Here is a 27,580-nt window from a genome sequence, read left to right on the forward strand (position 1 = left end):
GAGCCCTTGCACATGAAACCGTGTTATTTTAGTGATTAGCTCCGGAAGCTTTCCTTCGTGAGGCGTGGAAACTCGCTTTCCGCAGGTGCACTAACTTTTGTCGCAAAAAATTTGATCTATATGAATTTTAGAGCGCCATTGCAAAGAGCGCAAAAGCAACTTAAGTTGATTTGAACCAGTTATGTGGTATGGTTAGACAAAGACGAACCATGTGGTTGGCTATTTTGTGTATTGAACAAAATATTTATGTACGACAGAAAAGCATGTTCGATGAAACGCATGACACTGATTTTGTTAAATGCTGCGTATTATTTGTACAAAATGAGAGGCACGCCATTGAAAGGGAAAAGTTGCTTCGATGAGATTAGCGAAGCTTGTGGACTGGGAAAATATTAACTACAGCAGATAATTAGGACACTGCGAAGAAAATTGTGACGTTTTTTGATCAGTGCGAATGCTACAGGAGTACTGTCGTCTTTTGGTGGTGATATAGCGGGGTCACTTAAAAAAATGTTCTAATAATTCTCTGTTGAACTTTATTCATGCAATTATACCTAGGTGAAACTATTCTAGATGCCGTATTTGCCTGAGACTCTTCTGAACATACAGAATAACAACCTGCTATTCGAGCTTTCTCGGTGCTTCCCTATATACAGTATTACCAGTATGCATATTACTTGACTGTTTGGATACCTACAGTCCTTTCTAGGCTAGATAAGCTCAATGGGTGTGGATAGTCGCGCAGTACAAGGAAAGCTCTGGGTACAATTGTTCATCTGCAGTGTCAGGCTTCGAGTTGCCCGGGAGTGCCGGTACTATCCAGTCTGAGCTGGTTGTTCTTATTCATAATCAGCTTTGCTCCACGTATGACTCAGAGTAAAACGACGCAAAAGGTGAGAATCGCAGTTCCATTTTTGCCACTGCTTGGTAAGGTATTTCATTTATTGAGTGTAACCTTTAAGCACCGCCTGAACTTACTGGTGGTACTCTTACAGGTTACCATGGAGAAAGTGGGGAAGTGCCTGTAAGTTTTCCAACATCACATACGAAGGCTAGCGACTTGTTCTTAGAGGCTGGCCGGGAACTTGGTTACAGCAACGACGACTATAATGGGCCGAACGAGACAAGTGAGTTGCAAACAAGCGAAGCGACGCATGCACCTGTACTTGGGTTTATGAAATACACATTGTTGAAATATCATAGAAAATATGTGCAAAACATATAGCGGTATTTTCGCGAATAGAGGACCAGCACTTCCTCTCTATTCACCTTTAAAAAAGAAATTGTTTATTGCAGACGTAAACGAACATGGACGAATACAGTTCATACAACTGAAAAATCTCTAACATTTCGAATGGACGTAGGAGGTTTCATCGTGTCTTCTAATGTAAACACAGTTTATTAGGTTCCATAACATGCCTTGCCTGAAAAAAAAATTGTGATATATCATGAAGCTTCTCGATGAGCACACAGAGCAGCCTACAAATACCATTTACGGGGCTCTGACAACATATGCAATACCGGCTTACACATTCAGTCGCTTCAAGATGACGTACCGAAAAGAAGCCCGAGGCAGTGTGCCACCTGAAATAAAGTTACATAGAATATCAACGTATTTCCTTGTATTGAAAATAGGTCTTACTATATGCCAACCGTGCTCGTCCTTGCCATATTCGATACACAGGTTGCATCAGTGGTGGAGCTAGAGAAAAAGAAGATCCTACATGAGGAAGTATAAACACATGGGCGTTGACTTGCAATGGTTCATTCGGCAATTGAATACCACATATACGCAAGCAGGCCAGCCAAAATCACTTTGAAAACATTGAACACGTTGAACACGCTCAAGACATTTACCATAAAAACAGAACGATCCTTTTACCAATTACGCACAAGTACGGCAACTGTGCAACTGCTGTCATTTACAAGAGACTGTTATGTTCGCGATTTTATGGCTAAATTAGCCATCCTATTTGCACCAATAAGGTCCACAGTCTGCTTTTGTTCTGAAGTCGCGTGCAATAAACGGGCTTTATTGTAATTTTCATTCTGTTAATGTGTATCGCGTTTTCGCATCTTGATAGTACATGCTTTTGTGTCGTTTTCAGCATTTCGCATGCCACCAGCATGTTTCTTTTTTCGCGCTCGGTTGGTGGCAATACGTGTAAACAAGTATTAATGGCACATACGACGGTACTTGCGTTCGATTTCTTCGTTGTATTCGTGCCATCCTTGAACAAACGCTCTACTGCATTTTCCCGTAATTTCACTTTTTCACGCCGTCATATCTTTCACAAAATGATGGTCAAAACGTGCAAAAAGATATTAAAGAGAATGGGCAATGCATTCTATGGTTCAACTTTAGTTGTAAGCTCGATGTGACCCTACGCAAGCCCGGCGAGTACGGCAAAGCGTAACTTTGTGGAAGCTTGAGGAGTTCTTCGTGCTCAGTGTTACAAAGTCACCCATGCAGGAGAGCGCTGCGTCACCAAGAGGCTCTAAAGTGGCCACCGCGTTCTGCACAGGCACAAAAAAGAAAAAAACAAAACTCGGCACACTAATGCCGTGAATTTTCTTTGTAGGTAAGGTTACTACACGAGACCATGTTTACGGTTTGATGCCCTGACAACGACAAGTGCGCCTGTACAAACGCCACCTTCAGCGAGATTACTTGTTCTAGCAGTTATTCCCTTCCAGCTGGCACCCTCCTGTGAAGAACCCTGTTGTTTCGAGTTTAGCATAGTGAAATGTTCCAAAAGTACTAATAAGTTAGAAAGATTACTGTTTAAAAAAGTTAGGGGTGAAGACAAGAAACTGGGTCAACATTGTGGTGTGTAATTTTACCTGTACATTCAATCTTTTATGAAAACAGGGCAGCTTGTTGATAAAATATTGCACTGTTTCGCGTTTGGAGGGGGATAGCAATGTAAATTAAAAATTTTACAGGGGTCACGTTCCACAATCAGAAGTCTCATTGGAATGCATTAGTGATTATCAGTACCCCAATGTTGGCGTTAGTAAGCGGTTTTTTTAAGCCTCACCTAGCCATTTCCTGTTTTGTGCTCATTGGTAACTGTACTCTGAGCAACAACGAGTTACTATGTGCAACAACCAGTTAATATGTCACTGCATTGGACACTTATGCCTATTTGCTTGCGTGGCAAAATACCTTCACGTCGATGTAACCTCCTTGTTGAGAGTGCCTGTTTGAAATTACGGCATTATGTTCTGTGTCCTCTATACACAAGCAACTGACGGACTATATGTATATATATATCTTTTTTGCAGGCTTTTCACGCGTACAAAACAACATTAAGAACGGAGAGCGCTGGAGTTCAAGCCGATCCTTTATCACAAACGACGTCCGCAGAAGAGAAAACTTCGACGTCGCACTTTATTCGCATGTGACGAAGGTAAGATCCCATTTTAAATTCATGTTTCGTTGTACAAACATAATGTATGTTACGGTCATCGTTGAAATATTGCAGACGGCCTGCAAACTCAGTACATCGTCCCGTGGTCTGAAACCAGAAGTAGTGTTTATTGCTTTTTTTTATTTCCGGTCAGAGATAAAACGCGAGCGTTTTAAGTGCGTTGCTTTCGCAGGTTCTTTTTCAAGGCGCAACTGCTATAGGAGTGGAGTACAAGCGCGACCTCGGAACACACACCGTTCTGGCGAAGAAAGAAGTAATTCTTTGCGCTGGAGCCATATCCTCTCCGCAGCTACTGATGCTTTCCGGCATAGGACCTCGAGAACATCTCGAGTCTCTTGGGGTAAGAGGACGGTTTGATTTCGATCGCTGATACTCACGTCACGTTATCGTTGGTCCTATGTGGAGAGAACGAGAATCTATCTATATAAAATGCCCTGAGACGTGTGCAGATTGCGCAGATTTATCTCATCACTACAAAAGCGGAACGCTTCGACTTTTGGAAAAAAATGCGCAGATTCAATGCGCACGTTGAAGCATTGTGAAACGAAGCTTACGTAATAGGCTTAGTTTAAATGCAATCATACCGCTTATGTGCGCTACCCGCATTCCATGATAGCGACTACGTGGCCAATTGGGGCGTCCGGTTTTTCTCTGTAGGCAAAACCGGACACTCCAACTCCAGCACCCACACAATAGCGGATCGCACTGTATCCGAGGTGATCTCAGTTGCGTTGCGCCGCCTCCGGAATCAGCCCAGTTTATTGCTGCGCTTGCGTCCGGCATCGACCCATTTTTCCAGGCGTGAATCCGACTGAGCAAGTGCGCTAAACCCAGCGAAAAGGAAAGCATGAGGAGCTTTGATTTACAATAAAGGAAGTATGCACTTGAAGGCGTATATTTCTGGCAATAAGAATGCTTAGGTTGCATTCGCTGTTTGATTACGTAGTACTTAGAGAACAAAGCCTTCCACCAGCACGTCCGGGTGGTGGTGGTTGTGGTATACAGAGAGTGGTATTTTGTTGTTTCGCTTAGATGAAGCTGCCAGCTAACTGTTGGCAGCCAAACCAGGAGTGGTACATTTCACAAGGAAGGAAGTGTCCATCATCGTCGGAATTTCGCATCAGTCAATGCACTACGAAAAGACGAGGAAATATCAAAAGTAGAAAATCTGATAGCCAGTTAAGAGAAGCGTGTTGAAGGTCTAACTCTTTTACTACAAAAACAAAGAACAAAAAACAATAGAAACGACCAGGACGACCAGAAAACAGCCCAATCTACATGGCACCGATAAAAAGGAACAAACACTGCACAAGGTAGTGACGTCACCTGAAAGGAAGTTCCATTCCGCGATTGTTCTAGGAAAGAATTAGCACCATCACATTTTTCTTTTTGTTTATGGAATTAGAAAGGTTTTGTAATGCTTACGGCGTATTATTCACCTTGTATTTACACCATATGTATGCATCAGCGTTCATTCTATGGAAATTGTTGGCAATACTAGAAAGCATATTGAAACGGTGTACACCGCGGAGATGTTCAAGAGTAGTCAGCAAGGAACGACCTCGAATTTGCATTAATGAGGCCTATGTGCGGTATGTAATATATGCATTATAGGTGAATCTAAGTGATTTGTTTTGTGTGCTTTCCGTGTGGTTAGTGTGTCTCTTAGTATGTGGATCCTTTACGAAGAAGCTGATTGATATAGTCATACGCGTTACAAGTATCATAGACAAGCTGTCTATGACAACCGTTTTGTCTGGAGGATCCCCAACATTGTGTTGGAAATAAAGTGAAGTGAAGTGAAATCGGTGCTGACAGCAGCAACAGCAGCAGCGGCATCCGTCGCCGTCTGCAAAGTAAAGTAAGGCTCGCAAAGTCATTCCTGAAAGATGCTAAGACCTAGTTGAATAATAACTCCGACTTAAGAGAAAGCTTTTGCTCAAGGTCAGCTCTAATCTCTCTAGTCATGTACATGCAAATCGCATGACTGCATTGATGAGCTCATCGCTGGGCCGATTTCAACGAAAACTCTTGCCTATATGAGTGAACATAAGTTCAAGCAAAGTTAAGAGCAACAACGTTAATAAAGACCTAAACTGAGACCTCTTTACTAATATTGCAGCAAACTGGTAAGGTTAAAAGAAATAGAAGCAGTAGCTTACAAATTTAACACTGCGGAAAAAACAGATATCGCAGCTCTGTAAACTGCATCTGTAACCTCAACTGATCAACTTCACCGATGAATTTACAGGTTAGCTGAAATTGTTACAATGGTTACGAGAATTTTCAAAGATCAGATTCACAAATTGTTGGTATTACAGAGCTAAAGCTTCCTCTTAAGAGGAAGCTTTGCCTTGATAATATTTATAGGTCCAGGTGGCACACGTACTGGACGAACGTTCACCCCCCCCCCCCCTCTCCCATCGTTATCCATAGAAATCGCCCAGCTCAACGCCCATCGGCGAGATCCAGTGATGCCAGAAAACTCGGGATATTGAGCAATAACGTAGTAATATTATCGAGATCTACACAAACTTTAGGTTCTTATGGTTCTTTAGGTTCTTAGGCTCTTACGGTTCGAGGTTCGCCCGAGGCGCACCTCGAAATAATTGACAGCAGGCTGCTACACATGTAGGAAGCAAAGCGAGCACTCCTAAAGAGATGGAAATGTCAAAGACATAATAAGGCGTTGCGCAAACACATAGCACAATTAGACAGAGACATCGAAGAACACGCACTCCAGGTATCCAGGAAACAGCGGGAAGACACGTGCAATGGCCTCGAGAGGCAGATGACCGGGGCGAGCACTTGGCGCCTTCTTCGACACCTATTAGATCCGAAGGAGACTCGGGCCGCTCAAGGCCACAAGACTCGTAGACTAGTAAGAGATTACAAAGGCGATACCTTCCTCGACGCAATACATGAGCATTACTTTAAGAAGGCCGAAAGCATCCAACATGCCAAATACGATGGCGTCGCAAGCCAGAAACTGGACGTGGAATTTAGCGAAGCAGAAATTCGGATAGTCCTGTTCGAACTAATCACCCGATCGGCGCGCGGCCCGGACCGGGTTACCAAAAAGACTATCCGTAACCTAAACGACGAGTCAATCTCCCGCCACGCGACCTACGTCAACGAATGCTGGCGAGGGGGCTGCCTTCCTGAAGCGTGTAAACGGACCCGCGTTATCATGATTCCAAAACCCGGCAAGTAAGTCACGCTCGATAATCTAAGACCGATTTCGCCTACGTCTTGCGTCGGCAAAGTCATGGAACACGCAGTTCTCACCCGCATGACCGACTTTCTCGAATGTAATGACGCGTTTCCGCACACCATGCTAGGATTCCGCCGCAACCTCTCCCCACATGACGCTTTCAGCTTAAACACCAGATCGCAGACGACACTACCAGCTCCACTAAGGCAGTTCTCGGACTAGATATTAAAAAGGCCTTTGACAACGTTAAACACGAAACAATCTTAAAACAATTAAAACATTACGACTAGGCCAAAGAACGTATAATTACGTTAGAGATTTCCTCTCGTGCAGGCGCGCAAGCATCGTCGTTAGCAACGAGGAATCTCCGGAATTGGAGACGGGTCCGTCAGGCACGCCACAAGGATCCGTCATATCACCGTTACTCTTTAATTCAGTTCTGCCCGGTCTACCCGAGAAATTAACAGAGGTAGAAGGATTGCATCACAGTCTATACGCGGATGACATCCCCCTCTGGGTTCCCGGGGGACGATGTGACGGTCACGTTGAGTGAACGCTACAGGCACGAGTAGACGCGGTCCAGAATTTTTTGCGTGGTACGGGCCTCGAGTGCCCGGCTACCAAGTCCGAAATCCTAATCTACAAACCCACAAGGAGAGGTCGTAAAACCCTGCGCGACGAAGATCGGGAATACTCCAAAATACGTATTATATTGGCAGGTGGTACTCCCGTACCGCGCGTAGACAAAATTAGAATCTTGGGGTTACACCTGCGGGCAAATGGCCATAACGGAGAGACGGTGCGAAGACTTCGTCGTTCGGTAGATGAGATGATCCGACTCTTGCGACGCATCACGAATAGGCGCAATGGTATGCGTGAAGACTGCGCGATCCGCCTCCTGCAGGCGTACGCGATAAGCCGCATAACGTATGTTGCCCCCTATACCTGAAGTGGATAGGGTGCGAAAAAAAAAAACGAACTCGAATGCATGATACGAAAGGCTTTCAAGAGGGCGGTCGGTGTTCCACTCAACGTGAGCACCGACACGTTTCTAGAGCTCGAACTTCTCAACTCACTTGAGGAGTTAATCGAGGCGCACGACATTGCGCAATAGGAATGATTATATAATTCAAAGACAGGTCGATGCATCCTCGAGTCACTCGGCATCGCGTACCATACTCGGCATGGAGAAAAGATGGCGGTTCCGGTCTTGGTCCACGACCACCTGATCATCCCACAGCTTACCAAAAACATGCACCCTACGCACCATGTCCCGAAACGTAACAAACGAGCAAGAGACCTTCAGAAGAAGTTTAGCAACAGCAACGAGGTGGTGTACGTAGAGGCTGCGCGATATGGAGGAGAGAGAAGCGGTTGTAGACCGCACGGGTAAGTGCCTCGCGAGTGCCACGGTGACCACGGGACACACGGATGCGGCCGAAGAAGCCGCATAGCCCTAGCACTGGCCGCGGTGCCAAGCGCTGCGATCGTGATCAGCGACTCGCAGGCGGCAATCCGCAGCTTCGCGCGTGGTCGCGTCTCGCGGGAAGCGGTCCGCATACTCCAAATTTGTGACGACGGCGACTCGTCATCACCCTCGCAACCCCAAAATTCTATGGTCTTCCTCCTCTGAACCCCGGCACACACCGATGTCCCGCTCGCGGTCAACGAGTCGGCCCACGCCACGGCTCGAGGTCTCACACGCCGCGCCGCCGCAGACTATGTGGCCGCCGCCCCCGCCCCCGAGAGCGGGGCATCGGATCTGCCGGATCGGCACTCTACAACAGAAATGCAGCAACAAGGATCCCAATGGGCGTGGGGCGATCGCCTGACCACGTTCAGAGACCTCAGCCAACACTACAAACTCCAAAGACACACATTCCCGCCACCACACGATAAATTAAACAGGAATGCGGCTGTAACCTAACGCTTGCTCCAGAGACACACCTGCCCTAGCCCCGCCGTCCTACATCACTGCTACCCAGGTTTATATCCAACAGATGCCTGTAAACTTGCGGACAGAGAGCAACACTGTGACACATGCTCTGGAAATGTGCCCACAACCACGGTAATGAGCCCACCTCCGTTCGCGACGCGTCCGTAATCGCGGCCGTTGCCACACCACGGGAAGCCTCACGCTCGCTTCTTTCCGACGCTGCCCCGGCTGGGGGGCCCCCGGCGACGTTCTCCATCGGCGTCGCCGCCACTGGGAGGCGGCTCTCAAAAATTCAGAGTTGGCAGACCAGCTCTGAGCCGTCCGGCAAGCCGAAGATGCCGCCCGAGTCCAAGGACTTCGAGCCGGCACCTGAGGTGACAACAACAAAACTGCCGAACCATTCATTAATAAAGTTTCTTCTCTCTCTCTCTCTCTAGACGTTAATACAATATATCAATTTTGACAGTTTTAGATGCATCCATAGGTGCAGTTCGAAGGTGCGCTCTTCGTCATTTATTGTCTTACTTAAAAAAAGATTCTGTCGATTTTTAGAGTACCAAAATTTGGTACTCTAAATCTGCTCAAACTTGAACATTACACCGTCAAGGCATTGCACTGCTTTGTAGCATTACCGTTACCCAATACCAAGCCTATTCCTGCGACCCGATTCAAAAGTGTTTGCGCGCACTCTCATGCAAGCGCATGCTTCACGCATTGCAGGTCAACGTAATTGCAGACCTTCCTGTAGGTGAAAACCTATTCGATCACGTCACCGTGAACGGAATAGCGGTAACCATTCCGGAGCACCTCGAAATAAACTACTATTTACCGTCTACAGTGCCGCTGTATTCAATGTTTAGAACAGGTAAGTGAGAACGCACAATGGCGATCGACGTCTCTTTTGTGTTTTCGTGCATGTTAAAACATATTGCCAAACATGAGTTTCATGAATGACATCCATGCATCGTACGTACGTGTATATGATATCCATAATAAACCTGCAAAAAGACAGTGCAGGAGAGCCTGATGTATTATTTCATGAATGAAGGCTGTAATATTTTTATACCTTATAGCGTGTAAATTCCAGTGTTCTTGTGGTTTCCCCATATCGCCAAAATAAGTTGTACTACGCCATATTCGTTTTTAGAGAAATATAAATAAAACTATAGGAACGAACACTGAAGTTACCGTCCCGGTTGTTTTGTTGAAATAGAAAGAAAAATGTGCTCTTTATGGAACTTGTAAGCCTCTAGTACTTTCTTGGCCGTCCTAACATGGAGTTTAACAACTTGAGTTCTCTATGGAGGCGCCAGCGTCGCAAGTATTAATGACAATTTGTCTAGTACACTTGGAAAACGCCGCGGGCTTTAGTGTTAGGTTTACACCTTAACACTAAATGTAAATGAATATGATTAATTCCTTCATGTACCAAATTTATGCGCTGCTGCTCTAAAAATACGGAGAGAAAAAAATTTTGCTCCCGCCGACGCGCTTTGATGTCAATTAAATAGGCGATGTACGCGACATTCGATGACGGTAGAACACTGTGCCAGCGATTACTTTCCGATGACCATGATATTACGAAAGAGCAAAAAATATTCAGGACATCAAAATAGAGTTCACAAACCTAATCACCACATTGGGCATCGCGATGTTCCAGCTTCGAAATCACGCAATTTAGAATGAAGATACGCAGATCGTCGTGTGAAATCATTTTGCGAGTGTGCTTAAACAGTTGAGACTAGCATTTAAAGTTAGAAGGCACAAACTTGCTGACACATTGTTCTTAGTAGAATCTTGAGCAAAACTGTGAGTTGACAATGGTGGGCAATGTATATAGTACACTTGAGATATAACACAACCGTCCGTCAACATGACTAAGCAATGTGGCAAGTAATGCATCTGTTCCCTGATGATGTGAAACCGTCGCGTTACGATATTAGTTAACTGTTTAATAATGCAAGTGGTATATCAATTGTTTTCTTTTTGTACAGTGCACACCTTTGTGAGGGTTGCAAACTTTCATTACCCTCACCTACAGAGTAAGAATCAGGAACTTTACGGGAAAGGGAATCCGTACGAAAGTGCATGGTGCAAGAAATACTACCATGAACATTCACGAACGCAATTATGATGTATCTGTACGATTTTATTGTTTCAGGGCCACTTACCCATGCTTATGGTGTCGAATGTGTCGCATTCTTAAGCACACCAAGCGCCGATTCCACGCTTCCGAACATTCAATTTCTTTTCGTGACGCTCAATCCCGCCACTATTGAAGCGGGATACATAGCCGGCGTACTAGGAATTTCGCAGGTAAGATCCTAATTTTTGCATAACTAATGTCGTATAAGAAGCCTATTAAAGAGGTTCACATATCCGTCCAACACATATACAATCACGACACAGCAAAATTTGCATTAAGGTAACCTCTAAAAGTTTCCAGCTCTGAAATTGCTTCCGGCACATAGACTCAGCAAAAGTTTTGCCTTGAATATGCGTTTCTGGTGCCCAGCAGTAAGCCGTCGTTGGGTCATGTATTTGGACACCACGTATTTGGTATTGGTGCGCGGGAACTACTGCGGGAAGTATTCTCAGTGACAAAAGTGGCGGCAACACTTTGTCATGTACATGAGGTGGTTATTTCTGCCTCCGGCGGGGAATTCGTGGGTGCACCGTTATTTCATAGAACTTGCAACTCTAAACTCTCAAAAGGTAAAACGTTTTTGTAACACGAAGTTACATTCGGGGTTCTGCCGTGCAAATCCGCCAGTACAAGGTTGCTACGTTAGCAGCACAGAAAAAAATAAAAAAACGATATCGCCTAAATCTTGAGCGCAGGAGTACAGTTTATCGTATGTTATGTGACGTCATGCGTCATGCCTTTAAGGTGAAGGACGCGCTGGACGTTCTTCATTGTTGACGCCAATTATCAGGCAGGTACACGGCCGCAGACTCCTTTACCTACCACAGCCACTGCGGATACCCTACCAGAATGCAGTTTCTATTTGGACAATCTTTTTTATATCGCTGTATTTAAAAAAAACGAAGAAAGCCGATTTTGTAGGAAATATCTGCGCCAGCACACTTGGTTACGTGGCAATCAGAGTATGCTCGTAGTAAATTATTTGGGGAAAATGAGACATGCACCCAATTCTAGCAATTGCTATTAAGGAAACCCATTCAGGTTGTTCGAAAGAAAAGTCTCGAAGTTGAAGAACAGTTCGTCCTAGTCCAGCCCTCTCCACCTTGCGGGTTTCCGCAGAACTATTTACGTCAAAAGTTTATGTTCGTAGTAGTACACGTAGGGAGTCGGCCTAAAGATAAACGCCATACTTGCTGGTCAGTGAAAATACAAAATGAGGAGTGCGTAGGACCCGCAAAATGCAAACATATTGAGTGGGCGTGATGAGTCAGAGAATTCAAAGGAGCTAATTTTTTTGTATCAGCCACTTCACTGTGAAAACGGTAGGTTCTGGAGACGCGGATGTTTGGATTCCTCCTTCAATGTAAAGGGGCGAGCCAGTGTCTAATCTGGGGGATCTGTTGACACGAACAGAATTATGCATTATAACGTACACGAAGCATATTCACATGCATTAGAGAACTAGCCATCCTATACGATTATTACTACAGCTGAAAAACTGTCGCGCGTCGCAGTCATGGCCTAGCGGCAGAGCATCCGCCTCAGAAGCGGTACTACTGGCGTCGATTCCTGGCGCTGTGGTGATGCCACCGGTTTTTCTATCGAGTAGCTATGCTCCAGCCTGGTGCTAAGCTATCTATGGGGGTTCGAATTTCGAAATGGGACCCTGCAGATATTTCTAGGCGTGATCTCTGAGCACCTGTTCAAAGACTGCGTTGTGGTCACGGCGGAAAAATGTTTAGGAGTTGAAACTCGCGTCAGCTCGGGCGACTTGATAAAGTCATAAAAATAACCATACCGTTCTAGGTAACTTCTGTGCCTGTCGGTTGACCGCAAACGGCCGTCGTCTATGGAAGCGCCAATTACGTAGGGTGACAATCAGCACATTGAGGGTAGCGACAACCCACACCAAGTACTAAGCGATCATTGTACGGCGTTGTCGTAGAGTAGCGGCAGCAGGCGACCAAAGTTGTTCGCACCCCTCACGTAATATTGGTTTTGATTGGCAGTTGCAGGCGGTCATAGAGGAAGGAAAACTGAGGAGAGGCCCCACCCCGCCCGCGCGCTAGGAGAAAACTGTGGAGCAAATGACATAGTAGGTTCTCCTTTTTTGCTTTTTTATTTCTTTTGCTGTAGCGGCTACGCTTTCAAGCCACAATGGCGGCTTTGATTCAGTTCTGTGCGCTCACACGTGTTGCCCCGTAGGTTTCGTACCGTAGCGAAGGCGTCGTGTGGGCAGGTTTGCGTTAGTCGCGAAATGAACGCGCATGCAGCGCTGCACGCAATGTACCACGCCACGGCAATGGCGACGGACGAAGGAATATCCGCGGGAAATTTCGTCCTCTTCGGCGGAATCATGCTAACGTGCCATCGGAGGCCGAAACCGATGTGTTTCAGAATCTGAAGAACGAACGCCTTGCAGGTCAGCGATTCCTGCTTTTGACAGCCCATGGTGCATTTGCGGCACGTAGAACGTACGTTATGCAAGAATGAATAGTCCTGGTTTGAGAACATTACTGTTCAGTAACAATTTCTTTTTGCCCATATTAGAACGCATGTTGCTTAACTGTTGCTTGTTTCTCGCAGTGCTCGCGCCAACGCGAAGTCATTTAGCAGAGCGCGTTCGAGGTCCATGCAAACCAGCACAGGTGTACCACAATACACCGGCTGATTGAGCGTTACGCAGAATATGTGCATTTTGCTGCCCTCGGCACCGTGCGCCGGCCAGTCGATGCTTCATCCTGGAAGATGGGAATGAAGCAGCTGCTTTGACTTATTAAGGAACGAATGCTCCCTACCGCAGGCGCATCTTATCTGTGCGTGCGAGAAGTGCAAGGAAGTGAAGGTTAGTGGATGCGCTGCAAGAGTGAGCAAGGCTGCACAGAACGTACGCCTGCGAACACATCAAACGGTTGTTCCATGGTCGCGCGTAGGCCGGTTCTACACGCGTATTGTTTTGCACCGTTCGCCGGCTATCACAAAAATTTGGTTCCGTTTAGCTTCACTTACCGTGGGAAGAAGGCATCTCAGGCCCCAGTCAATAAATCTAAACGCGGAGTCACAAACGACATTCTGCCTCCTCGCCGGCGCGCTGTCTTAGTGATGCACGGTTACCTGAAGTTTCTTCAATAAAGCACGACGATTCGTCAAGCAACAGTGAGAATTTGTGCTTATGCTCATAAACTCTAAATGGATCGCAAATGGGTCGGTGTGTCATACGTGTGTCCAGTGGGTTCTTGCAGTGCAGTGAGAATGCGTTCATTTTTTTCGTATCGCCAGACGTCTAGCTCGCAAGTCCGTCTGAAAGCGGCCGGTACCTGCGGTTAACGAGAACAGTGGACTGGGCTGATAAAGCATGTTTATTTTCATAAAAGCCGCTAAAAGCGGCTGATTGAGCCTCACGGCCCAATTTGCGAAGTTCATTATGAACTTGTTTCAACATGACCTCGGCAACGGTAATGCAATGAGACATCGCGATTGCATCCTTTTGTTTACTACTGCGGAGCGCGCGCGTCCGAGTAGCCCGTTTGCGTGCACCGCGGCATGGTTTCGCGAGAAATGTAAACAAGAGAGGAGAGCTGGCCCGATATGATGGCGGAACAACGACTTCCGGCTTCACTTAGCTTCACAAAGAGTGACGTCAGGGCTCTCCTCAGTATTCTTTCCTCCATGCAGGCGGTTCAAATAGCGCGCCTGAGTAATGACGTAGCCGGAGACCGCAACGTAAGTGGCACCCCCCATGAGAAGTTCCAACAGCGACCACTTTTTGTTGTTTCGCTAATATTTCATCAAGCAGAAGCATGTCGCTGCTCTTTTATTGATGCACATGCTCTTTTCGTCAGCATCGAGTACCGCAAACATAAAAGCGTTCGAGACAACCTCATGTAAGTGGCGCCAGCACCACAGTTCCAACGACGGCCGCCTCCCATTGGTTTGCCCATTATTCGCCAGACAGAGCAGTTATCTCCATGGCAGTTATGTAGACGTAGACAGTTTCATTGCGGACGCCGCCATTTGGCGATCAGAGCGCCGTCTATCGTCCGGCGTCATGCTGCTATGTGGGATCGCGATGGAGGGTGCACGGTGAACGTGCTGTTGACGACGAGTGGGAAGTTTTCGCGCTTTCCCGAGAAATGTCAACACGTTGTTTGGATTGGAAAACTTCTTAGCGTGTCGTGACTAAGCTTGTAGCTTCGATATGTCCTCAATATCGAGCGGCGACGGGCGTAGAGGCGCTCCCGCAGCTCTGCCCACGATCGAAATAGCAGGCGAGTTACGTATATGTCTTCGTAACGGATACATGTAACCTGTTATTATTGTATGGATAGCCTTGAACTCTATGAGTTTATCACTCGGGCGACAATAATCAGAGGTTTCTGCGTGTGTCATGTGGTGTGCCGCGGCAGAGTACATGCCAATCTAGGAAACATCGAAGCTCGGAACAAAAGCGTGTTGCTAGCTTTCGTGCTCCTAAACGTTTCACCGTATGATTTTCTAAAAATTGTTTATCTGGCATACGGACATCAATGATTCTTTACAAAATAAAGAACTGTAAAATAACTCGATCGAAAGGGCTGATAACATAGATAGAATCAGCTGATTATGGTGGCCGTAAATATGCCACGATCAACCAGACGAATGCGACGCGTTTGAATATTATGCGCACTCTTTGGTCTCGAATGGTGCCTCTGCCTCAAAAGCACGTCGCCTATTTGAAAACTGAAAAACTAAATACTCTTTACAGCAGCGACTTGATTTTCCGAAGTAATAGCGTGCGATGAGCGGCGTCGACAGCCTGCCGGCGAGATTCGAAAGCACGGGTGAGCCCACGTGAAATAGGGCCAGCCGGCACCCGCTAGGCATGGCTTTGGTTGCAGAATGAAAAAAAATTACCGACGATTACGTTACTTCCTAATGCGAAATTTGAGCGCAGCAAATAAGCTGTTTCACCTTTTCGATAGATTGAGGCAAAGAAATCGAGCAACACATGTATGTGCTATCACAGAATTTTTTTTTTATTTTTCACACGTATTCCTTTAACAAAGACTCCACTAACAGTTCTTGACAGTCATGAAGGAAGCTTTGTGGTCGGAGAAATAGACTGATATATGTTCGACATGGTACACCAATGCTTGATTCTCAAAGACGAGATCTATACAAGTGCCTCGCGAGGTTGTCACAGCCGTGGGACGCGCTATGAGCGAGAGGAACGGGATGTTCTCCCGCATAAGTGTTAGGAAATTGCTGTTTGTCTTTATGTCAACATTAAAGTCCCCCACTACTAACATCGGTGTTAGTAGTGGGGGAGCAGCAGCAGCAGCAGCAGACGGAGGACTTCCATCGGTCGTCTCGCTCATGGCTCAGAAAGAACTGGCAGATAATTTCGCAGTGGCGAACGGCAGCGGCAATTTCGGCTCGGGCGGTGCACATATACAGATCCGCCGCCACCGATCTGGCTCTCTGATTGCCACCGCACAGGGCGAACGGCAGCGGCAATTTCGGCTCGGGCGGTGCACATATACAGATCCGCCGCCACCGATCTGGCTCTCTGATTGCCACCGCACAGGTGTTGCATTGGAGGAGGAGCGAAGAAAGGAATTAAGTTCGAGCCGGCGCTTTGACAACCGGAGACTCGCAGGAAGAGGGGGGCGGCGTGTACACCCAGCGGCAAATGATGGGGGCAGAAGCGCGCGCAGCAAGCGGGCAACACGATAAAGGGAGGAGGGAAGAGATAGCAGCGACTGACTGATGCCGCTGACGCCGATAGTGAGTCAACCCCAGCTGCGGAGTTGGTTTCAGGGACAACGCCGCCGATGCCGACACGAACAATATAATACCCTCGCTTCCGCAGCGCTAAGAACCAGGTCTAGCCGTGGGGAGGTGGTCACGTATTCGTCGACGTGCCGGGGCCTACGTGAAATAACCGGCGCGTCGGCAACTGAAGAGCACCCTATCCGCCACACAAGAACAGGGGGGGGGGACCCTTTCCTCCCCTTTCTGCATGGCGGCGACGGTGTTCTATGCAGTCACGTTATCTTGACTCTCTAGCGGCGTCAGCGGCATCCAGCGGTATCAGTCGGTCGCTGCTAGCGCTGGGGGGATGAAAGGGGGGCGGAGCTGGTTACGAGGCCGACGACAACGCCGACGACGACGCGAAACCCAGGAACGGACGCCAAAGAGCTGCGCTCTAAAAGAACATACCTTTATTTCTTAGTCGGCACGTACCGTTTTCATAATACGTCCTCGTTCAACTTCCGCTAGAACGCTGGTTGCCAAGCATGATAATCATAGAACACGTTTGATCAGAATAAGTTGAGCGACTCGAATACGCACCCTTCTTTGTTATTCGCTTTGATCATGGGTGCCGATTTCCGAGTTCGTCGCCGAGCGCTCACTGGGAACAAACCTTCCGAAGTTACACGAGATGGCATCAAGTACTTTCTGTTTATGCTGGCAATGCAAGGCGGGCGCTTCTCTGCTATCGCAGCGGCGGTGTCCACGAAGTCGCCGCGGCAGAAGATGCACCTAACGCTTGCTTCCGAAAGTTATTTTTGCTGCCGAAGAGTGGTAGCGCGCAGACCTTGAGTCATCTTACATCGCAGAAATCCCAGACAGAACGCGTTAGAATCGCCCTAATTCCGAATTAGACCGCTGCCTTTCCAAGGTGCCGCTGGGGAAAAATGGAATCGGTACATACCAGTGCGAGGAGGAGAGCGGCGCGGTGCGCTGGTTCGAGGCTACGCTCCTCCTCGCCGATAAAACGGCGTGTATGAGCACGGTCGCTCGATCCAAAAGCACAAGGTAACCTTGCTTTGCATCGAGCGGCCGTGGTAGGACGCTATGAAATGGCATGCGTGGACGGGGGCACATGCAGTGGCGGCGCCTTGCGGTGCGTCATGTAAGCCGCAACGAACAAACGAAAAGAAGTTGCCCGGGCGGGCAGCTATGGCGCGCTCCCTTCGGCGGCACCCGTTACAGGCCTGCACGAGAAGTGGGCTGGCGACTTGGTGGTCGCGCTGTTGCTTTTCTACGGAACCCGCGGGCGCTCAGGAGGCCAGAGTAGATATTAATGAAGAAGGTCCCCTAGGGTAACCTCAAAAGAGAATCGTCATCGCTAACAAAGAAAGGAGGAAAGAGAGCTCGCCATGCAATAGGCTACATAAACATGCAGGGCGACAGAAGAAAGGAAAAGTGGGCAGAGATTGAGGAGCAGTCAAATAGAGAACAAATAGGGTTGTATGCGGTTACAGAAACGCACCTTAGAGATTTGCAAGAGCCGCCAGTTACTGAGAATTTTATTTGGGAAGAGTGCAACAGAACGAAGTCGGGAAGAAAGGGAGTGGGAGTCGGAATGCTTATCCATCAGGGAGCCAAATGGAAAACAATAAATTCATTATGTCAAGAGCATATTTCGTTATCAGGTACAATGAGTGGAAAAAACTTGGCTGGGCATTACGTATTTGTGGACCGGATAATTGCACAGCGAAGAATAAAGACTTATTGGAACGCATAAGCGCTCATATTAAGGGTTTCGGGAATGGTGCTGAAATTTTCCTATTAGGTGACATGAATGCCCACATACAGGATTTAGATGGCTATACCGACAACAACAGGAAGTCAATGCTAGACCTTTGTGAGCAACATCACCTCGTTGTCGTGAACACAGGGCCTAAGTGGGAAGGGCAGATCACGTAGGAAGTGGGAAACCGGCAATGGACCATTAATTACTGTCTGATGACAGAATGAATTCATGATAAATTGAGAGAAATGGTCATTGATGAGGAAGGGCATAGCAACATAGAGAGTGACCATAAACGCATCATCTTGAAAATGGGATATGTAGGCGGGAAAGAGAGCAAAGAGTGCAAAATGGCCAGTGCAAATTTTAACGCTGAACAAACAGCAAATAAAGTCACTAGAGTCGAGGAAGAACTTGGCAAGTGGCCAAGAGTGGGAATATAGTGAGCTTTTAAGTGTAATAACGACAGAAATACGGAAAGAGAAACATGTTCGTAGGAAAGGAAGAAAGAAACCGAAAAGTTGGTGGAACAGGGAGGTACGAGAAGCAATCGCCGAACGACAGAAAGCATCTCGAGAGCACAGGCAGGCAAAGAAGGCGCAGTTGCTGCAGGATGAAGTAACCAGTAAATGGCAAATATACCGGGAGAAAAGTCTGTGGTTCAAATACTGGTGCAAGCAAAATTTAAAGGTGAACGCTGGTTGTCAGAAATACATAAGAAAAAGAAGGCCGCACCTAGAATATTTTGGAACCACATAAAACTATTAGGCAATGAAGTCAAGAACAATTCAACAGCATATCCTTGACGAAGATGAAAACAGACTGGAAGGAGAGAGAGAGAGAGAAAACATTTATTTATCATCAGTTTGGGCGACTTCCTCGCAGGGTGGAGCCCTTATTTCAGGGCCCCATTGGCTCGCGCCACTCCGCGTGCCCGCCGGATCATAAATTACATCCGATGAGTAACAGCCGAATCTTTCCAAGGTTATGACGAGGTTGTATTTGAAGAAAAAAAGAGCATGAAATAGACCCAAGTGGATAAGGAGCTGGTGCTGACAAATTTCAACCGGAAGAAAGCGGAAGAGACAATTCCTAAGCGCACAGCCACTGGGCTAGACGAGGTTCCCGTTAGGCTGAATAATGAACTTGGCCCAAAAAGTAAGGAAGCTCTGGTGAAAACAGTGGAAAAAACTATAAAGGATAGGCGAATACCAGACCATTGGCGACAAAGTAGAATGAAGAGAGAAAACAAGGATAGAAAAGGCAGGGAGTTCAGCCAGAACATCATCCGGTTTGCTGCCCTACACTGGGGGTGGGGAAAAGGGGAATAGAAAATGGAAGAAAGGGCGAGAGTAAGCACTGAGTACGTGTGGGAGGGACACCATACAAAGGGACACTATAAACGGCCTCTTAAGCCGGTGCACTTCAAGTACTGCACTAGTGCACGAATCGTTTTCCGAGCCAGTGACGGGTGTCGCCACGGTCCGAGTATCTTTGACTCGGTGAACGATCTCGAGTCCAGTCGGCACAAAGTTGCCCGCAGAGAGAGACGTTGGACATCGTAGTGAGGGCAGGTACAAAATAGGTGCTCGATGGTCTCCTCGCACCCACAGGAGTCGCACATCGGGCTCTCGGCCATTCCCATACGGTAGCAGTATGCATTCGTGAACGCCACTCCCAGCCACCAGCGACACAACAAGGTTGTTTCGCCGCGGGAAAGGCTAGATGGCAGTTGTAACCGTAGCGTGGGGTCCAGTTTACGTAATCTGCAATTAAAGGCAGTTGAAATCCAGAGATCTTGTGACTTTTTGCGTGCAAGTAGGCGAAGTTCTCCGGCTGCGTCCGACCTCGCCAAAGGTGTTGGACGCGTCTTGGTATGTTCGTGGGCACAACGGGCCGCCTTGTCAGCTAGGTTGTTGCCGACGATGTCACAGCGAGCAGGGATCCATTCGAATATAATGTGGTGTCCTCTTTCCAGAGCATAGTGGTGCACTTCCCTGATGTCAAATATCATCTGCTCGTAAGTTCTGTGACGTAATGCAGACTTGATGCTGTGAACGGCTGCATTAGAGTCACAAAATACGACCCATTTCTCTGTTGGCTGTCCGGTGATGTACATCATAGCGGCATGAAGCTGCAAGTTCTGCCGATGTAGATGTAGTCGTGTGCGACAATTTGAATTTACCTGTAACGTTCTTGGCTGGAACGACGAATGCGGCAGTTGAGCTGGTAGGTGAGGTCGAACCATCATTATACATATGAATGTGGTCATGACACGTCTGGTGCAGTAATAGGAGCGTAAGTTGCTTCAGAGCCGGCGCTGCATGATTGGACTTTTTTGTAATTACAGCAATAGCAAAATTCACTTGAGGCTGTCGCAGGCACCACAGGGGAGAGGAAGGCTCCGCCGCCGGTGTTAAAGATGCCGGTATGCACTCTTGATGAGCGCTGATCACTCGTGAAAAGGTCGTTTGAGGTCTCCCGGCTGGTAGGGAGGCCAAATGATTGTCGGGGATCCTTGACAGATGGCGAATGTGCGCTATCAGAGAGTCGACAGCCACATGTGTCTGGATTATATGATCTCCCGTGATGGCGATTGTTGCTGCTGTTGAGGTGCACCAAGGCAGCCCTAAACACGTGCGTAGGGCTTGACCTTGTATGCTCCCCAAGGCGTGAAAGTTCGTCTTGTATACATTTCGCAGCATCATGTCGTCGTCGTAATTGGTGTGAAAGGGAAAAGTCTCATCCACCGCGCTGTAGCACTAAGCTGAAAACTCATGCCATTGTCGGGTACTTAATGTCATTGCCGTCCTTGTGCCATAGTCATAAATTCATGATCATTATGCCGTCGCGATACTTCGTCATCGCCATTCCAGCTTGATCATCCGGTTGTCCTTATGTAGTTGACGTCACACAGTTATCGCCATCTCATTGCCGTCATGCCGTCATTGTCGTTGAATCATGGTCATTCTGTATGAGCGAATCCAGCGTCATCACACATTCGTCGTCGTGGCCTTGTCGTCATACAATCGTCGCCCCGCCATCGGTGCGACGCCCTCGTCATCATTCCACTGTGTCAATTACATCATCATCATGCCTTAATCGTCATACTGTTGTCGTCATACCACCGTTGTAATGCGATCGCCATCATTCCTTCGTCAAGAATACAATCGGCATGTTCGAGCTCCAAAAGTTTGTTTATCGTCGCGTTTCACGTCCAAAATGTGTCCATTGCAACCTCGTAATTTGCTGTACACGTACGCACAGTGTACACTAAGAAAGCCGGCCAGCACTCGAACATCGTAGAGGAGCGTAGTAGTTTAAGCGAGAACTATATCAACGATGCTTTGCGGTCAAATATCATGGAGGAAGCAGAACCTTCGGAGACCAAGTGATTTGGCGAGCTCGAAAGTAAAAAAGCCTTGTCCGCAGCACAGCCCAACGCTTACACATTCACGTTACGCACTCATAACGCTCCTGCGAGTTCTTTTCTATGAGATGTAGGGTTGTTAGGTAAGCAACCCACGTGCCGCATCAGTCGAATGGGTGAACTGCAGCATCTATACGGTGATTCACAAGCTATTAAGTTCACTCCGCCGGGTCATGTGTTCGGTCTGTTGACCCACAAAGACTAGGAACTTTCCAGGTTCGGGGAATATTGTTTCAATGAACGACCATTAGGAACATTCTTGTGCGTAAATTTCAAGTTTACTGGCTGATTAGTGTATTTGTTCATGCGATGAACTTCCTAGGTCGATTGTTTACCATGCTTTACCTAGACATAGGTTCGCTTGGTGAATATCAATTTTCTTGTTACACTGTTTTAAACATAGAAATCCAACAGAAATATCGAAAATAAATCCCGCAAACTTATTTTTAATAATATGTATGAGAAAATGTGTGTAGTATGCAACAGCTAACTTTTCAGAGGAAGAGGCTAGTGTCAAGTTCAAGTCATGCGCCTTCTGTTTCCGATAATATCCTGAAAACGACATTTCCAATGGGCCGGAATGTATGCATCTTAAAAGCGAAAAAACATAAGAACACATAGACTACATGTACAAGTGTTTTAGATTAGGCAAGGCTAAGTTAGGGTAGGTTAGGTTAGCAATAGTGATCAGGGATGATCCCTAATTACGTACATCAGATGCCAGATAGTATAATTATTTTGTATGTGTGTCTTTATTACCATATTGTCGATATTTCTTCATTTTGGTGTAGCTTTGGGAACTGCCAGGGCACGAGATCAAATAGGGGCCGTGATGGCTGCATTTCGGCTAGAGAAAAATATAAAAAAATGCACGTTTATTGTGCATTGGGTGCATGTCAACGGACCACAGGTGAGGAAAATGCGACGTGCCTCGTAATCAGTTCGGGCTGTTGGCACGCAAACACAAGTATTTATTATTTAGTATTATTTCACTTAGATAGGATGAGGGGACTTTCATGATTCATCTAATATCTATGGCAACGACGGCTTATTATCGCTTTCCCAGTAAACATAAAGTTGTGGGACTGCCAAGTGATCGATCCTAACACAGAATACCAACATGCGCTAGTTGGTTCCTTGAGGACGTAACGAACGTAAATAAATTACAGGAAAGTCTTAATGGAGCAGCAGCAGCAGCAGCTTTGGTCCGGTGATCCGTGAACTGCTCACTTAGTGTGGTAGCGCAGTGTAGCGCACTTAGTCTGGTAGCGCAGTGCTTAGTGGTAGCTCAGCGGGCATGCATCCCGCTGAGAACTGTTGCTGTTATCGACGTCTGCAATGTGCGTATGCCTGGAAGGTGCACTCCCCCCGATGATACGCTGACGAGGCGAAGGCTTTGGCAAAGCTTCATGTGCAATTATGGCGAAAGTGTACGACCGCAATGGGATCATGCCAAGAAGTGTAAATAAAAATTAAATTATGGGGTTTTACGTGCCAAAACCACTTTCTGATTATGAGGCACGCCGTAGTGAGGGACTCCGGAAATTTCGACCACCTGGGGTTCTTTAACGTGAACCTAAATCAAAGTACACGGGGGTTTTCGCATTTTACCCCCACCGAAATGCGGCCGCCGTGGCCGGGATTCGATGCCGCGACCTCGTGCTCAGCAGCCTAACACCATAGCCACTGAGCAACCACGGCGGGTAGCCAAGAAGTGTAACGTACCGCCTTGCTACCCAAACATGGTTACATGATTTCAAACCTGTCAGGAATGCGCATCTGAGTGCCCGTTCCTTCCTTCTGTGTGCTGTTTTTGCACGAATTACAAATAAGCGTAAACAAGGGAGGACACGGGAAAGTTGGGAGATGAAAATTCAAGACGATGAGCTAAACGAGAAAAAGGTAAGAAGCGCAGCCAACGTTTCGACTAGTGGACTTGTCTTCTTGAAGGCGACATAGGCTTTCCTCGGCACAGTATGTTATATAGGTAGGGTTCTTGTAAAAGGCAGATGAGGTCACGTGGACGCGCGAGACAACAACCCAGGGTGTAAAAATTAAAAGAAAAGTGTGCTATTCGACGTCGGTGGAGCGATGTGAGGTAGGGCCATGTGTCAGCCGGCGGTGTTCTTTTGCGGAAGGGCCGTGGATGAGACGGACAAGGGTGGGGGGGGGGGGGGGGTATCTGCTTTGCTGGAACTCAGTGTGCTATTGTCTTCTTGAAAGACAATACAAGAAGTGGCAGAAAGTGTGTGCTCGAGGAAAAAAAACATTACTAAAATGAAATAGATGTATAAATAAAAGGAAAAAAGGAAAAGGTGGAGAGAAAAAAATATGCTGGTGAAACGGGACAATCAATAAACGTCAGGTTAAACGAACATGGCGTGGATAAAGTTAAATAGCTTCCTAAAGCCGTCGCCGCGAATTTAAACCAACCAGGTCAATACTTTGAACTCTACACCCTACTGTAAAATTTCTGTTCTGCGCGAGACAGAAAATACACAGAATCATATCTTATTCATTGGTTCAAGCAATTGCAACCAACAGGCATAAGCGTTTCAAAGGGAGCTTTATTATCGATTCGCTATGCTAAATTTCAAGCAATAGGCAATAGTTCTTAGGTATTTTCATTGGGTTGCTTAGTGTGTTGTTTCTTTCTTTTCTTTCCTTCGTCTCTTTTTTTTCGTTTATGTATATACTCATCCTAAGTAATTTTTTCTCACGAGCACCATTTTCTGCCGCTTCCTTTATGTTCTCTTTCAGAGCTACGATAGCTCATTGACCTCTAGCGGAGTAGGTGATCCGCCCCCCCCCCCTCCCCGTCGTCCAGGTCCTTTCCAGGAAAAGACATGCGGCCCGCTCACACACAGCATTACCTCACATTCCTCCACCGACGTCGGATAGCACACCTTTCTTTCCAATTTTACACCGTCGCCACTAACACACCCTATGTGGTTGCCTCACCCACCCGCTTTCAGAAGAACCCTGCCTACATATACTGTGCGGGCACGTGCCGCCTTGAAAAAGACAAGTCCACTTCTCGAAACAAATAAGCGTAATATATGTGCTTGTGGCGTATTATGCAGTAAATAACGGCGATCTTTCCACATAGATTTTGTTTGAAGTTCCGTTAGTGTGTTGGCGTGTTTACAGTACGCCGGAAATCGCGTTGCGCAGATCGTGCTATGAGTAAACGATAATATATTAACAAATTTTGCCACTCGTTTAAGGACTTCATTTATCCAAATTTTCAGATTTATGAAAGTTACTGCAAGCTGAAGGTGGGGCAAGATGTGTTCATGATAGTACCAGTACTTTTGCATCCACGGTCATCCGGTTTCATCCGGCTGAAAAGTACAGATCCTGAAGAATATCCTATTATTGACCCTCGATTTCTTACAAATATAACAGACCTTGACACGCTAGTTGAAGGTAAGTAATCGAAAATATTTCTTCAACTTCACTTTATTACAGAGACGCGCCTAAGTATTCATATGTACTGCAAAGCTAGGCACAACATTAACTAAGAGAAACTGTGATTCTACGATAGGCGGGGTTGGTAGGGATGCAGTTGATGCGTATGACATTATGTGCTGAATCAAATGGACGCAAGCCCCTGCTCCACGTTTCATGGCAACGAACAAAAAGGGTACGATTTTCTGAACAGTGAATAATGAACACAAAATGGCAAAATTTCCTATTACGTAGATTCTCAAGTGTCCAGTAGCAAGAGGTATCTATCCTTCTGCCTTGTCACGCTATTGCACTCTCCAGGCCCTTTATCCCCATTTGCCTATTGCTAAGCAGCCCTCACTTATTGAAATTATTTTCGGGCCACTACTACTTCGCCTGTCTGCCATTTCAAGTAAAAAAACCGCTAAAACATTTATCTCATATTACGCGTATACGCTGATTATGCATGATTGGGCAGCTCAAAATAAAACATAATTGTTTCAGATTGTAGGCCTTTTGCACCATTAGCGTTTCCCTATGCGTCGAACTTTCTCGAGCTGCAACCAATTCACCTGTCGGTCGCGCCACATCGCAAAAACTCGAAAAGGCACCGCGTCAGAATGACGTGTATTCACTAAAATGCATTATTCTGACAAAGAAAACTTAAGTTTCTTTAATAGCCTGAGCATACCCCGTTTTGAAAATAACAAAACATGGCTACCCACCAATCGTTATGGCAATGACTACTCAGAGCTACCGGGGAGAATGGGTTTTTCTGCGTATAGTAAGTAATTCTTTGTTAAAGTATAACGTTCTCGAACCCTTTCGCCCCGTATACGACATCTCTCTGCTAACTGTTCCTCGCTGAGGCTGAGCTTTAGAAGATTTGAACCCTCTGTGGCACGCCACAGCACTTTTCGACCAGGCACCACAAGCTAAGCAAGGGGAAGGGGTAATCGCAAACTCCGGCACCGCACTCGTCACCTGCTTATATTATTTTACTGCGCTAGCTCGGACCCACCGAAACTTACTAGACTTCTGCGCGCTCCTCTACTCTTGTCAGACAATCAGATAAGAAAGACCTGTCAATGGGGTGGTGTTGTTTGCATCCGGAGCAAGCAAAAGTGACCTCCTGTAAATGAACAGAGCATTTGATTAGGCTGTTCCAACACCGCTATTGCGACAGGTGTTACGTAACTTTGACTGCAAGAGATTGTAGTAAAGTCAATATAATGTAGCTGTACAGCTGTATAGCTGTATAATATAACTGTATAGCTGTATAGCGCTGCGTATCGAGCGGCCAATATGTACGCTTCCATATGTAACACGAAATCAACGAAATATTGGACGCCCTATGTCGCAGCGAAAAATGTACTTGGCTCCCTCGTGAGCACTCTCAAGTTTCAACTAAGAAAACATAGTCCGGGTGCCAGTGTCTAAATGTGCCGTGACTGCTGCTCTTTAGGCACGGTGGTGATGGCCTGCAATATACTCATCTCCCGAGACTTGCCTTCCTGAGAACAACCTTTATGCAATGCTAATTTGACCCTGGAAAAAGTCACTTCTCATGACAAATAATTGCTTAGGAAAATTATTTCCATTCGATCTGCGAATTTTAGCTTTCCATGGCTTCCATGAAAACAATCATACGATAGGTGAAATTAATCCTCTGCCTCCGGAATTAGGGTGCAACATCGACGTGCATTCGAAGCTGCGACTTAGAACAAACTGCTCATATGAGCACGTGGAAACTACGGTGTACCTACCCTTATGAAAGTGGTCAAGTACAAAAGCAAGCTCTTAGAGACGTCTGCCATGAGCCGGGATCTCTGCCCAAGTAACGTTCCTGCGGTAGACGCAGACGAACAAGCTGCTGCATACGCCAATACATAAAACGCCTGGAAAAGCGGGTGACTACAAAACCTACCGACCAAATTTGTACGCCTGCTTATACCGCACGCCGCATCAAGCTGAATTGGGTGCAAGAACCTTGACCATCAAAAACATATTCAGGGCCCAGTTATCAGCGACGTTTACCCTGAGTTCTCTGAAAGGAACGTGCGAAAGCCTTACTGCACACGCTTCAAAAAGACTACGGCGCATCTTAGTTCAGGAACTCACTTATGAAGTCGTCACTGTGTTCGTGGAAGAAATGCAATGGCTCTTTCACCGTGTCCACGAGAACATGACGAAGAAAAATATTGCAGCATCGTATACGCGACGTCAAGGAACAACTTTTTGTTGATCTCGTTTCGCGATCCCCGAAGTAAGCACTGATTTTGGAGCAGTGATAATGCAGAAGACGCTGCGCTTGCGAGCAAGACAGTACGAATGCATCTGCAAGCTGCCATGTCAAGTTACTCGGACACCGACAGCGCGAGCGCCGACAATCTGCGAGAATTCATCCACACGACTGTCCACGAAGTACTAAGGAGGCCGCTACCGGCAACG

The 27,580-nt window shown here is 46.7% G+C and overlaps 1 protein-coding gene across 1 annotated transcript in view; it reads left to right on the top strand.

Annotated features, from left to right (window-relative positions):
- The window catches only part of LOC135911785 (glucose dehydrogenase [FAD, quinone]-like), an 83,290-nt gene that overhangs the window by 14,158 nt on the left and 41,552 nt on the right, over window positions 1-27,580 (top strand). The window contains exons 4-8 of the mRNA XM_070531753.1: window positions 996-1,127; window positions 3,289-3,413; window positions 3,607-3,774; window positions 9,305-9,373; window positions 24,931-25,108. Coding sequence (XP_070387854.1) covers window positions 996-1,127; window positions 3,289-3,413; window positions 3,607-3,774; window positions 9,305-9,373; window positions 24,931-25,108 — 672 coding nt within the window. The remainder of the gene's footprint in view (window positions 1-995; window positions 1,128-3,288; window positions 3,414-3,606; window positions 3,775-9,304; window positions 9,374-24,930; window positions 25,109-27,580) is intronic.

This window comes from Dermacentor albipictus, chromosome 1 (assembly GCF_038994185.2).
Source record: "Dermacentor albipictus isolate Rhodes 1998 colony chromosome 1, USDA_Dalb.pri_finalv2, whole genome shotgun sequence".
Classification (NCBI taxonomy): domain Eukaryota; kingdom Metazoa; phylum Arthropoda; class Arachnida; order Ixodida; family Ixodidae; genus Dermacentor; species Dermacentor albipictus.